General features: G+C 37.4%; 1 protein-coding gene across 1 annotated transcript in view; it reads right to left on the minus strand.

The window, feature by feature from the left end:
* The window catches only part of LOC121428216 (5'-3' exoribonuclease 1-like), a 57,609-nt gene extending 42,484 nt beyond the window's left edge, over positions 1–15,125 (minus strand). Inside the window, exons 1-6 of the mRNA XM_041624827.1 lie at positions 14,944–15,125; positions 6,089–6,220; positions 5,029–5,129; positions 3,383–3,590; positions 2,234–2,344; positions 1,424–1,591 (exon numbers count right to left, since the gene is read on the minus strand). Coding sequence (XP_041480761.1) covers positions 1,424–1,591; positions 2,234–2,344; positions 3,383–3,590; positions 5,029–5,129; positions 6,089–6,220; positions 14,944–15,018 — 795 coding nt within the window. The 5' untranslated portion in view covers positions 15,019–15,125. The remainder of the gene's footprint in view (positions 1–1,423; positions 1,592–2,233; positions 2,345–3,382; positions 3,591–5,028; positions 5,130–6,088; positions 6,221–14,943) is intronic.

A 15,125-nucleotide genomic window follows, 5' to 3' on the forward strand; every position in this document is an offset into this window, starting at 1 on the left:
CCCGATTCGGCCAAAGTTCATTGACCCTAAATGACCTTTGACCTTAATCATGAGACCTGAAACTTGCACAAAATGTTCAGTGATGCTTGATTACTATTATGTCCAAGTTTAATGAACTAGACCAATAAACTTTCAAAGTTATGATGGGAATTCAACAGATATCCCCGATTCGGCCAAAGTTCATTGACCCTAAATGACCTTTGACCTTGGTCATGTGACGTGAAACTCATGCAGGATGTTCAGTGATACTTGATTAACCTTATGTCCAAGTTTCATGAACTAGGTCCATATATTTTCTAAGTTATGATGACATTTCAAAAACTTAACCTCAGGTTAAGATTTCGATGTTGATTCCTCCAACATGGTCTAAGTCCATTGACCCTAAATGACCTTTGACCTTGGTCATGTGACATGAAACTCTAATAGGATGTTCAGTAATACTTGATTAACCTTATGGCCAAGTTTTATTAACTAGGTCCATATACTTTCTAAGTTATGACGTCATTTCAAAAACTTAACCTCAGGTTAAGATTTGATGTTGACGCCGCCGCCGTCGCCGTCGGAAAAGTGGCGCCTATAGTCTCACTTTGCTTCGCAGGTGAGACAAAAATCTTCTAAAAACTTCTTTATTTAACTCTTAGCTCTTTATTCGCCTTGAGCACTCTACAGAGTGGATTTGGTGCTTTACATGTCACATTATCATTATTATTAAAATGTATTTGATTAATAGCATGCCTATGAAAATTGTGTACATTGCATAAATACATGTATATTACTACAATGACAACAATGGCATCCAATGGTAACTCTAATGAATCCCTGAATTTGATCGGTTGTTAAAGCATTTCTACCAAAGAAATTACTACTGGATGACAAAGGTACAATGATATGAATTTTTGTGCAATGGGAACCAGATGAGGGGCCTGTCTTACGAAGAGTTGCGACTGACCCGATCAATTGCAACTACAGATGGCGAACAACGTAAACATCTATTATGCCTGTTTGTTCAAAATAATATTTAGCTACAATATAAATCCATGCATTCATTGTTTTCTTGAAAATTTACTGTGCTTCTCTTTGTTTACAAAGGACATTGTGCAAATTTCCTGTAGAAAAAATTATGACACTGAAGGATTTCCATAGAGATACGACTGATTGGATCAATCATGACTCTTTGTAAGAAGGGGGCCCAGATGTGACGAGGAAACAAGAACATAAACAAAGCAGGGCTCCGTAACACAAAGATTAGCGATCAATCGCTAAATGAACTGACCAATCACAATCAATGTTACACACGCATTAGGTTTGAAATACTGACCAAGTACCAATCAGTGCGGTTCTTTTGTATTTGCAATTCATCGCAAATCTTTGTGTTACGGAGCCCAAGTGTAGAAAAATTGGCAAATTTTCCCAATTCATTTACCTTGATAGCACTGAACTCAAGAGCAAGATATTCTCGGAATAGGGAGAGGTGGAGAAGATGAAAAGTTGTTTCCTCCACCGTCGTCGGTCTCTTCGCTTGTTTACCAAATCGTACTTCCTCTCGGAGAAGTGAGAAGTGTGGTTCGTGGGATATCAGTCCAAGCATTATCTGTAGAAAAAAAATATTCATCAATTTATACGAATCTTTATTTGATTATTCAAGCCATTTATCCATCCATACATTTACTTATTTCTATATTTTTTCATTCATTCATCCATCCATCCATCCATCCATCCATCCATCCATTCATTCATTCCTTTATTCATTGTTTGTTCATGTACATGTATGTATTTACTTACTAGTATTATCTATTCATTTATTTATGCAGTTAGGTATGCATTTATCTATTCATTCTTTCATTCATTCATTGGTATATACATGGAAATATTTACCAGCAGCATGTATTAAAATTCCAATGCTGATGCACGCTTTTGTTACAGTGCGCCAAATATACGCCTGTTGCCAAGGTTATCTACGCTATTTTATTAATGAGTCCAATGTTTTTATTCATGAGTCCACTTTTCAAACAGTGGACTCATGAATAAAACAGCGTATCTAAACATGGTAACAGGCGTCAATTTGGCGCACTGTGACAAAAGCGCGCATCAGCATTGGAATTTTTATACCTGCGCCCAATACGCGCTAAATTAAGCATAATTTATACAGGATATCTACATAAACCGTGGATTCAACCGTGGGTTTTCAAAACCATCTTTGTGAATTCAGGCAATAGCGTCTTGGTAAACTCACCAGATCGGCATCCAGTCCATACAAGCAGTGCCTGGTGTTGGGGTCGTAGCCTTTCCTGGCCTTCTCGGCACGGATGAAATCCATGATCTTGTGTTCGCCTTCCCCAGGGGTCTGTAAACAAAATAATGAAGTAAATGAAAAAGGGTACAACTTCAGATATTGAAAAGCTAAATTCAAATCACAAGTCAAGTAAAGGCTTGGTCCCACTGCACTTACGGATGCAGAGAGGATGTAAAATGTAAAATAATCTTGCCATCCGCTGGAAAATGGTTCCCTTGGGTACTCTTTGCATACCGTAGGTGTATCATACGCTCTATATCGATTGACATCCATCCACTGTGAGTTCATTGTCTGGAGTGGATGAAAATGGATGGAGCCACCCCAAAATTTGTGATGATCTGTTGCTTCAGAACCCAGATGTACATGTAGCCTCAACTAACTAGCTTGTTTTCTGCTCTGATAAACCAAATGTTCAGCTTAAACCCCTGATGATATGATGCAACATCAGAATTACACTACTAACTTCATAAGGCTTAACCGGGGGGGGGGGATGGTGCACACTCAGTATATTATGAGTGGTGCGTATGTGCCGCAGAGGGGACCCCCATTATTACACTCAAATTTCCATTCCAAGGCATAGCATTTTTATCTTATTGAGAAAAAGAACAAGGAAAGCCGCTCCAAAGCATTAGCATTTTCTTCTTATCGAGAAAAAAAGAAGAAAGACATCCGATCCAAAGCTTCACATATTTTTTATTACGCCATTCCGGCCACATTGATCCGCTGCAATTTTGGTGAAAAGCGGACGCAGAGCGTTGTTCGACCATCGCGACTGGCGCCGGTGGCGTGCCGCCAGGCTAGCTGCATGCACATATGCCCGTTCAATAGGGATGCATATGCAGGCGACTTGTTCCAAGGACCCCCATTTTCACAAACATTTGTATTCGAAGCTCATTCCGAGGATCCTACTTTTTTACAATAGGCCCGCTCCAGAGTCCCCGTTTTTTTCTCGCCCGCGGCGTATACCTACCACTTTTTTGGTCGAGTACCCACCCCCGGGGCTGACCTCCTAAAGCAGGAGTAAACCAGAAAGAAAAAACAGATTGCACCCACAACTATAATTTACATATGTGAATCATGCGTTCATACCTCATGCCCCGAGAGAAAGATGCGTATGCCTTGCCACTTTGAATCCTGGGTGATCTTCATGTTGACAAAGTACTTTAGTTGTCTCTGAAGTCGGACCATGAAATCAGTACCCGGTGTGATGCAATTGGAATCAAATCGCTTCTCCTCTGGAAGCTTCTCGCCCTTCCTCACAGCCTCCTTCTCTCTCTCCTCTGCCTCGTGAGCAGACCTGTGCCAGCATATGAACAATAAGCAAACAAATACAGTCAAACCTGTGTTAGTGGCCACCTGCCTATAGTGACCACTAAAACTGATTCCAATGGAGGCAGATTGTGTGTATAAGAACCTGTCTATAGCAGCCACCTGTCTATAAAGGCAACATTTTTGGTTTCCTTGGGTGGTCGCTATAGACAGGTTTCACTGTATACGATTTAGAACAATAAATAGTGACCACATGTACAGAAGGACCACCTGTCTTTTCAAGATCACAAGTATAGGGTCCCTTGAATACTACACGTATTTCCAATAGAAACATGTATAACCAGAACCCGTTCATTAGGATCGGCAGCTTTTACTGACCCTTGAACAGTCTATTCAGATTTACCAAATAAGTTATGTACACTGTAGGTTTTTCTGTTTATTTCCAATTCGTCTAATGCCAATTCGTCCAATTACCAACTCGTCTACTATCAATTGGTCTACCCACCGCGTGGTCTACTTTCAATTACTCTAATGCCATTCCGTCTCATAACCACTTGGTCCAATAGCCATTTAGTCCATATTCCATTTGGTCTAATTAAACTACCATAAAGTCTTAATTGTGCAAAATGAATGAAAAGAAAATGGGTATCAGACCAACTGTTTATGAGACAAAATGATCATAGATGAACTGGTGATTAGAAGTGATGATTGGACCAAATGATTTTTGGATGAAAAGTTGATGGACGGAATGGCATTAGACTAAATGAAGGTAGACCATGTCGTGAGTGGACGAGTTCGCAATGGACGGATTGGCAATTTACCGGTCCTTTCTGGTCCTTTCCAAAATCGAGTTCAACCACATTTATTTTTTTTTTTTTTCATGCGAATTCTCATACACACAATCTCCCTCCAACCTCGACTTCCATTCCCTTCATTCTCTTTGGCGTCAAACAGATTAACGTCGCTGGTTAAATATAAACTTTGAATAATGCTGTTTGAAACAATAGTACTAGTAGGGAAAAAAAACAATGATCAAGGAAAAATCACCCACTCATATCCGGTAACATTTTTATGGATTCAGATAAACGTCTTAATTCACTAATGCATTCAACATTATCTAACTTTGTCTTTGTTCCTGTCTCTCTCAAACACAAACATCTCACGGTTCTCACCACTTAAATTTTGAAGTTTATTTGCAACTATATTTTTTATATTTCCAGGTAATCCTCTGCAACAGTTACTATTTCTATTTATTGCTAACAATGTTCTGTAGAATAGCTTTGTCACAATTTTGTGTATGCATGATTGCATACTATACTTTACATGGAATTTATTAAGTCTATGTAAAGCAAATGTGAGCAAAACAATATTTCACATTATTGACAATTCAATGAACGTGAAGTGCATTGAACTTTTCTTCAAGAAATACAAGACCACCCATATCAAATGATATTGCTTGGACTGACCTGAATCTTCTGCCTCTCTGTTGGTTCATCTTAGCTCTGGGTGCTACACCGTCCACGGCCATGAAGAACACCTTGCGCGGTTTGATGATGCGGAATAGAACCTGAAATATTAAGTGTTCAAAGTATTACATTACAACCCCTCCCATACTTCCATGCCATCCACATTTAGAGCACATCCAAAAGAAAACTTTCAATAAGAAGTAAAAGGAGCGTTCATCAACAATGTTTATCTGACACGTTGTCAGATCGGACATATTTTCCTTTGTTTTGACTGAGTGAGAAGCAGTGGTTTCTGACGGTGAATGGTGACTGTAGGATAGTGCCAACTTCATTGGGTGTTTTATCGTGAACACTCCCAAGGTCTCTCGGCAAGTTTGCATCACTTGAAGACAAAATTTACAATGAAATATAAAGTAAGAAAATTACCCCAGGCCTGCCTCTCTCACTTTGCTCTTCTTCCCCCCCCCCTTGGTGTTTGGTACTGCAAAATCATAAAAAAGCCTTGAAAATGAACATACTGAAGCTTTTTGACATGCACATATCGGAGTTACATTGCATGAATGGCTGGAATGCTAGAGCGAAATCAATAATAGAACCAAACGAGACAATGGACGCTAAACAGAGTTTGTAAGATCCCTTGCGTTATTTAAGTTGATTTGCTTCAATTTACGACTGTTGTTTTAGGGTCCATTGTCTCTTTTGGTTTTCTAATACATTGTTTTTACTCTAGCGTTCCCATCATTCGTGCAATTTTACTCATAACTCCGATGAGGGCATGTCGAAAAGCTCCAGTATGTCCGCTTTTAAGGCTTTTTATGATGTTTCCAATAGTGTTGCCACTACAGGGACTTTAGTGAATGAAAATATATTTGTCTAGCGCTGAAAGAAAGATGTTGATCATGAAAACAAAACATGATTTGGACAAAGTGTGGGTATAATATAATTTTTCATGTAAATATGTATATTGAAAATATTAAGCATTGCATTAAAGCACCTGAAAAGAAATGAAGTCTCTTTGAAAGGAATATATCAAATAACATTTATAAGCTACTTCACAAACCTCTATGTAATGAAAGATGGACTTGAACATGGCCTCTTCAGTCATGCGAAAGTGTACATCATCATCATTAGGATGGGTACACGTGTGAATAATGCCATTCATATCCAAGTACAGATTGTCAAATTCAGGAATCTGGAATGAAATAAAAAGAAGTACCGGTAATGTGTGTGTAATTAATTGAGTTTTACAAGTTGTTAATCAATCTTATATGATTATTTACGCCTGGGACAGAACATCACCATCCAAAAGACAAGACCAGCGCTATAACCTTTTTAATCCTCTGCATCCATTTATATCTTCCACAAGGTAGCTTAGATTACAGGCAAGTATGCCACAATCCCAAGTAATCAGGTTCTCCCCACCCCCACCTCCAAAAAATATTGATCATTCGTTTTGCAATTATGTAGTCATTAGACCTCTGTGGCGTTCGTTCTTGGTATCGATCGGCCATTTTGTTTTCAATTTTGACAGAAGGAGAACGAACGAGACAGAAATTTTCCTCTTTTTGAGTGTCCAGTTTGTGCCTTGAAGTCAGGGGTGGTATTCTGGAACACTGTCATAACTTTTGTCATTTCTCTCCGAGATCTGACACCACTATGATTGTCACAAATCGGTATTCTGAACATTGTCTTTTCCCTGTCATATCTCTCAAAGTTCCCGCCCATCTTTTCGGAAGCAAAGCGATCAAAATCATTGTTAATTTCCAGTGGGAGCCCTTCTAGCCAAAAGAAAGGCCCCATGACAGGTAGGGTGTATCCCCATTACAGTTGTTGACATTGCGCAACTACGTATGTATATATATATAGATGCGCTTAATTAAAAAGAGAGACAGGGAGCTGTGAAGGGTTTTAAAGTAGAATTACATGTAATATGTAGGGCCTGACTATAAATAGTAGCATGAAAAATAATTTTGAAAATTGTCATGGATGATGAGTGAAACTAATACCACAATATAATCTAAATAATATCATTATATGCTTGACATTCAGTCGGCAGGGTATCGGGATATTTGGTACTAAAAGATATGACAAAATTTATGACTGCTTCCCCTGTCATAACTTTTGCTTGTAGAAAAGGATTACGCACATTTAAAGCCACGTAATTTTGGTGCACGCTAAAGAGAGGAGACAAAATTTATGACCAAAGTTATGACATCCACCAGAATACCGACTTTGTCATATCTCTGAGAAAAGCACTAGTTCACTGCTACCATCCTGCCTGTGGAGAATGTACAGGTAAATGTAGGACTATGGTACATGTATACCAATGCTGTATTGAGCACACACTTTAAAAACAATCATTAAAATATCACTTTTGTGACCAAAGTTATCAATTTCCATACAGTTGCAATTCAATTTTCATCAGTAACTTTGAATGATTTTTGTATTGACCAGAGCGCTCAAAAACTTGAATTTTGGGCATATATTTGTGTACGCCCTCTATTGGTGGAAAGTAATATAGCAAGAAAAATTTCATTTTTTCAAGCTCTATTTTTAATAAAGAAAATATAATCTAAAGAATCAAATTTACTTAAGAGCCAAGTTATATAATGAAAAGCTGTAATAGAAACTGACAGTGTAAAAAAAATCAAGCATTTGTCCAAAAGAAAAAGAGAAAATAATCCAAACATTGTCAACCTTATTTTGCCACACAGAAATATAGCTGAGAACAAGCTGGAGCTGGAAAAAAAGACTTTGCACCTATATTATAAGTTTTGAAACAACCGGGTCTGGAAAAAAAAGACTTTGGACTTATACATTATAATTTTTAATTAACCGGGTCTGGAAAAAAAGACTTTGCACTTTTGTGCTATATGAAGGCATTTCTATAGGATTTTAGTTTAGAAGGATTTGCTAAATATCCCTTCAAATTTATTACATTTGTGGGTAAATAGGTAAATAGTCATTATTACATTTGTGGGCGATCAAAAATTATTACATTCGTGGGTAAAGTGCATTACATTTGTGGGTGCAAAAGGGGGAAGCTGCACATAAAATCACAATCCTATGGTCATGTTTTCACGTTTATGGTTGGAAAAAGGTAGGGGCTGAAGCCCTCCCCCCCCAACTTCCGCAGCCATACCCTAAAATGTATATCCTTGTCACATTGCATCGGGAAACTGTCCCCATCCCCTTGTTGAACGAGCACGATTTTATGTTGTGAGGGGACGGTATCACGAGTATGATATACTGTTGGAGCTATCCCCACTGCGTGCAAAACGAACTGTGTATCCCAAAGCGTGGGGATTGTATCACGAGTATACTATACTGTTGAAACTGTCCCCACTGCGTACAAAGTGAACTGTGTATCCCATAGCGTGGGGACTGCATCACGAGTATACTATACTGTTGAAACTGTCCCCACCGCCGTGAAAATCAAACTTGATTTCCCATTGAGTGGGGACTGTATCACGAGTATATAATAGGGAGAGAACCCTAGTGTTTATATACAGTGTGTTTCATTTGTGTGTATGTTATCATTTTGCTACAGAGCTGTGCGAGAGTTGGGGACTGTGTTCTGGAGAAAGGAAGTGATTTTCATGCGTTCTGGTAGGTGTGATTCTAATAATCCCCACTTTTGGATTTGGGGACTATATCACGATTATGCCATTTTTTCTGATTTAGGCTTCATTCCTTCATGATTTAGCAAAATTTGTGTTAGATGATGATCATGGTCAATAAAAAGACAATGAAATTAAAAGAATCTCTTAATTGCTTTATTATTACTTAAATCATTTAAAAAGATACGGAGTACCTTTAGAATCCAATGTCATGAATCGATTACAAGAGCAACCTCCTATTCCTAATTGTTGCTGCCGTTGTGCAATGATAGCAATTTTGTCGCCCTCTACGTTCGTGAACGAATTAATAGGGAGATGGATAAAGGATAGGGGGGATAGCCCCGTAAGGAGTACGGGTACACGACTTGTCCAATATGGTTGATGCCCGGGGGTAGATGTATAAGAGAGAGTGGCAGCAATATTAGATGTATAATGAGAGGACTTATAAAGGGAAGATTTATGAAGGGATCAATGAGGGGGCGCGTGATGGAGGACATGTGCAAAGGTATATAATCATGTTGATGATGTTTATGTTTTGGTTAAGGAATGATATACGTTGATATGTATACAGGGATACTGGGAGATTTTTATGTTATGGATGTGAATACTTATACTTGGATACTATTGGATACATGGATACTTGGATACGTGGATACTTGGATACTATTGGATACATGGATACTTGGATACATGGATACTTGGATACTAATGGATACATGGATACTTGGATACGTGGATACTTGGATACTATTGGATACATGGATACTTGGATACGTGGATACGCGGATACGTGGATACTATTGGATACATGGATACTTGGATACGTGGATACACGGATACGTGGATACTTGGATACTATTGGATACATGGATACGTGGATACTTGGATACTAATGGATACATGGATACTTGGATACATGGATACTTGGATACTAATGGATACATGGATACGTGGATACTTGGATACTATTGGATACATGGATACTTGGATACGTGGATACACGGATACGTGGATACTTGGATACTATTGGATACATGGATACTTGGATACGTGGATACACGGATACGTGGATACTTGGATACTATTGGATACATGGATACGTGGATACGCGGATACGTGGATACTTGGATACTATAGGATACATGGATACATGGATACATGGATACTTGGATACGTGGATTCGTGGATACACGGATACGTGGATACTTGGATACTATTGGATACATGGATACTTGGATACGTGGATACACGGATACGTGGATACTTGGATACTATTGGATACATGGATACTTGGATACGTGGATACGCGGATACGTGGATACTTGGATACTATTGGATACATGGATACTTGGATACGTGGATTCGTGGATACACGGATACGTGGATACTTGGATACTATTGGATACATGGATACTTGGATACGTGGATACACGGATACGTGGATACTTGGATACTATTGGATACATGGATACTTGGATACGTGGATACGTGGTTACGCGGATACTTGGATACTATTGGATACATGGATACGTGGATTCGTGGATACACGGATACGTGGATACTTGGATACTATTGGATACATGGATACTTGGATACATGGATACTTGGATACTAATGGATACATGGATACTTGGATACGTGGATACTTGGATACTATTGGATACATGGATACTTGGATACGTGGATACACGGATACGTGGATACTTGGATACTATTGGATACATGGATACTTGGATACGTGGATACGTGGATACGCGGATACGTGGATACTTGGATACTATTGGATACATGGATATGTGGATACGTGGATACGCGGATACGTGGATACTTGGATACTATAGGATACATGGATACTTGGATACGTGGATTCGTGGATACACGCATACGTGGATACTTGGATACTATTGGATACATGGATACTTGGATACGTGGATACGTGGATACTTGGATACTATTGAATACATGGATACTTGGATACGTGGATACGTGGATACGTGGATACTTGGATACTATTGGATACATGGATACATGGATACTTGGATACGTGGATTCGTGGATACACGGATACGTGGATACTTGGATACTATTGGATACATGGATACTTGGATACGTGGATACGTGGATACACGGATACGTGGATACTTGGATACTATTGGATACATGGATACTTGGATACGTGGATACGCGGATACGTGGATACTTGGATACTATTGGATACATGGATACATGGATACTTGGATACGTGGATACGCGGATACGTGGATACTTGGATACTATTGGATACATGGATACTTGGATACGTGGATACGTGGATACTTGGATACTATTGGATACATGGATACGTGGATACGCGGATACGTGGATACTTGGATACTATTGGAAACATGGATACGTGGATACTTGGATACTAGCTATTGGATACATGGATACTTGGATACGTGGATACGCGGATAAACTGATACGTGGATACTTTGGTACTATGAGGGAACATCAAGGAGTTCCTGATACTCTAGAACATGGAAGCCACATAAAAAAGTACATGATACCAAAATAACTTTTAGAACGAAGCATCACACACCCTAATTACCCTTTCTGCCAGATAATTTACATCGTTTTTAATTTGTATTTTTCTTGAGAGAAAGATAGAAAAGGGTACTTTAGTGAATTGTTCCAAATTGGCTGCTCTCTTTATAGCGAAACATGTATCAATTGCCTAAGCCCATATTATTACAATTTGACCTTTTTAGAATTGATTTTATTTAATTAAGTTGATTTCAGTAAACAAAACATAAATAAACTATTTGGATTATTAAAGATTTTTCAGTAAAGGCTAATATAATAACATGTACGAATATGCAGCTTATAAAAGGTGAAGTCTATACCCAAAATATTATTGATTTGAATCAGTAGAAAAATAAGTAACAAGCCAATTTCATCAAAAAAAATATGTAAAATAAGAAAGTTATGCCTTTTGAAGTTTTTGCATATATTACGCAACCAATTACAATCATGTACAGCTCAGTGATAAGTAATAAGACACGAGCAACAGATCGATAACAACAAAATAGTAAGAAAGGGGATATTAAGAACGATATACCACACTGAGACGTTTTGGTTATATTGAAATAACCAATCAATTTCAAAACATGTCGCATAGAGACATATTTGACATGGTTACAATTCGACGATTAATTTCACCCCGTCCTGCTTGTGATTGCAACGAGACACATCGTATAGGGCCTACATCACAATCCCTTTTTTAAACAAATTAATTTCATTCAGGGCTATGTCTTGTTGCGCTTTTATCTCGTTGTTTAAAAAGCGCTAAAGAACCAATTTTACTTAAACACTTACAGATTCGGTCATCGGATTTAAGCAGTCATTCCTACTCCCTGGGTGTATCTTAGCCATTCGTCAATGTGAATGTCTCGTTCTGATTATGAATTATCTAATATGAGTCGTTCTATTTATCATTTTTAACTTAAAACTAGAGATTTAATAGTTCAAAATTGACCTGATAATTAATTTTTTTTGTCCGATTTTTTAAGAAAGATGTGAGTAAGAAGTAAAGGAGTGAATATAAAGTTTTGTGAATGAGTTATTGCATGAATGGCATACATTGTATAATTTATTTTTTTTCAAAAATTATAGAAAGAATGAACTTGATGAAGAGAAAAGGAAAAGAGGGAGAAGAGAATGAAGAAAAATAGGAATAAGAAGTAAGGGAGTGCAATAAAATTTTTGTGAATGAGATACTGCATCATTGGCATATAAATTACTTATTTAAAAAAATTATCTTCCTACTTATACATCCAGAAGACTTTCAAAAGAGCATGGAGTACTAGAACTGCATTTGTAACAGAACATCGGCATGCAATGACGCCTTTGATATAATATTTCGTTTTAAATTGGATTTGACTTTCATTGGTTGGTTATTATGTGAATGTCTCGTTCTGATTATAAATACGAATAAGTATTAGTCCTATATGAATCGTTTTATTCTTAATTCTTTATTATGAAATGTAATTTCTAATATTTCATGAATTTATACCTAGATAAAAATTGAATAAAGTGACCGGTTTATGAAAAGACATGACTTTCTTAGCGCTATTTGAAGTGGTGAAGAGGAATGTTATCTGACTAAACTTAGTGATTCGAGTGCAAAGCGCGAATAAAAATATGTTATAGGGCCTATTGCGATCAGAAATTTCATATTTTAATCACGTTTTGTATATACACAAGCGCGTATTTTGTGTGGAAATCGTATTTTGCTCCTGTGTCCCGGCGTCCCGACAAACCCCTTCCCGGGACGCCTATTTGTCCCGTATTTCAGAATATTGAACAAAATATAGTTAATACATTTAAAAGTGGCGAATTTTCATTAAATAACCAACAGCTGACGAAGCAGGGACAACAATTAAATCGATAACTGTGAACTTTTGCAAGTTCTGCGGTGATTTCTTGCTAACCTAATACATTGCAAACGAACTGGCCTCCTGCCTGTGTGTGGCAGGCTACTAGCTAGGCATGGAGGATCGAAGCAAATTCTCAATGGTGCAAACATCTCACATGACAGTTTTTCCACCAAAATAATCACAAAATCGGCGGGAAATTCTTATAATTATACTATGGATTCTCAGATTAATGATTTGGAGATGTAATCGGAGGAACATGTTATTGACTTTTCATAGATCTAGTTGTTTCAGCTTTCGTTTTGAGTCTTGGTGTGCACGATGCTGCGATGCTTCATCTAATTTTTAAGTTTGACAATATTTTCACTTTGAAATTTTATTCATTTCTAAAACATTTTATGTTTAAAATTTTGAAAATACATTAAAAACACCAAATAAAATTAAGATTTTTATTAGATGATTGGATTTTTTTGTTTACTTGAAGTTTGAACTTTCCCTTTTTCTTTATTTTATATATACCCTATATCCTTTCTGCTTGCCTTTTTTGTTCCATCTATCTTTCTTTCCAAGACATTTTCTTTTCTCTCTCTCTGTCTGTTCATTTTTCTTTCTTTCCTTCTTTATCAAATATACTTTTTTATTTCCTTCATTCTTTCTTTCCTTATAATTACCTTGGCATCCTTCTCTCTTCGTCTCCTGTTTCTTTTCGTTCTTTCTCTCCTTCCATTATTTTCTCTTTTTTCGTTCTCTCCTCCTAGCTTCATTCTTCCCTTCCACTGTTTATTCCTTTCTTTATTTTTCCCTTCTTATTCTTTTCCCTTATATTTACTTTCTTTCTTTTGTTTCTTTCTTTCAAAGAATGAAGGAAACATGTTTATTTCCTTCATTCTTTCTTTCCTCCTTCTTTTTCTCACCTTTCCCCCTTTAATTCCCTCCTTTATTTTGTCTTTCAGACATTTAGTAATCTTCCCTTCCTTCCTTTCTTTCCTTCTTTCTACATTCATTTCAAAGAATGACGGAAACCTTTTTTTATCTCTTTTATTATTTCTTTCATCCTTCTTTTATTCTAACTTTCTGTTATTTTTTCTGTTTTCCTTTATTTTCTTTCCTTCCAATCATCTCTTTTCTTTCTCTCCTTCGATCATTCTTTCGTTCACCTTCCCTTCTAATTCTTTATATTTTTTTTCAAAAGTCTTATAATTATACTATGGATTCTCAGAAGCCCACACTTTGTGTGGGTGGGCTTCTTTGTTGATCTTCGTTTGTCAATTGTCCCGTATTTCATTTTGTGAAATCTGGTCACCCTGGACTCTCCCTTCCTTTCCCCCTTTTTTCCACAAACATCCCAGATGCCCGGCCGTATCCTCGTATCCACATATCCGCGTATCCTCGTATCCATGTATCATCGTATCCATGTATCCACTTATCCTACGTATCCACGTACGTATCCCAGTAGTATCCACGTATCCTCGTATCCATGTGTATCCACGTATCTTAGTATCCATGTATCCACTTCTGTCTCAAAGACTTATTAAGTATAAAGTTCTGAAAAAGTACGTCGTATCCATTGTTTTTCTCGTTTTAAAATCTAGAGATTTTTGTAATCGATTCATGACATTGGATTCTAAAGGTAAGCCAAAGATACAGAAATAAAAAAAATTGTGATGGTCATACATTTTGATTAATATTAGCGTCACACAACTTATAATTCGCTTTAGAAGTACATGGTGATTTAGCTCATGTGCTATTCGAACACAACTATCAAGCAAACGTGATACTACCTATTCACTTGCGTGAATAAGAAATTGCACAAGCAGATAATGAATGGTTTCTGAGTCGACTGTCAAACACGGCAAAAAGAAAAAGAAGCATTAATACATTACCTGGTTCTCTTTAACCACTTCACTTAGACATGGATAACGTTCACTCTGCCACCGATAGAACTTGGGGACCCCCATCTTGATGACAATCAATTGATAAAAATGGCCTTATCCTGAAAATCTTTCTTCTTTTCGAGTACCGTCCCGAGCTATCTTTGTAGTTGCACAACAATTGCAAAACCTTC

Source organism: Lytechinus variegatus, chromosome 14 (genome assembly GCF_018143015.1).
Source record: "Lytechinus variegatus isolate NC3 chromosome 14, Lvar_3.0, whole genome shotgun sequence".
In the NCBI taxonomy this organism is placed as follows: Eukaryota; Metazoa; Echinodermata; class Echinoidea; order Temnopleuroida; family Toxopneustidae; genus Lytechinus; species Lytechinus variegatus.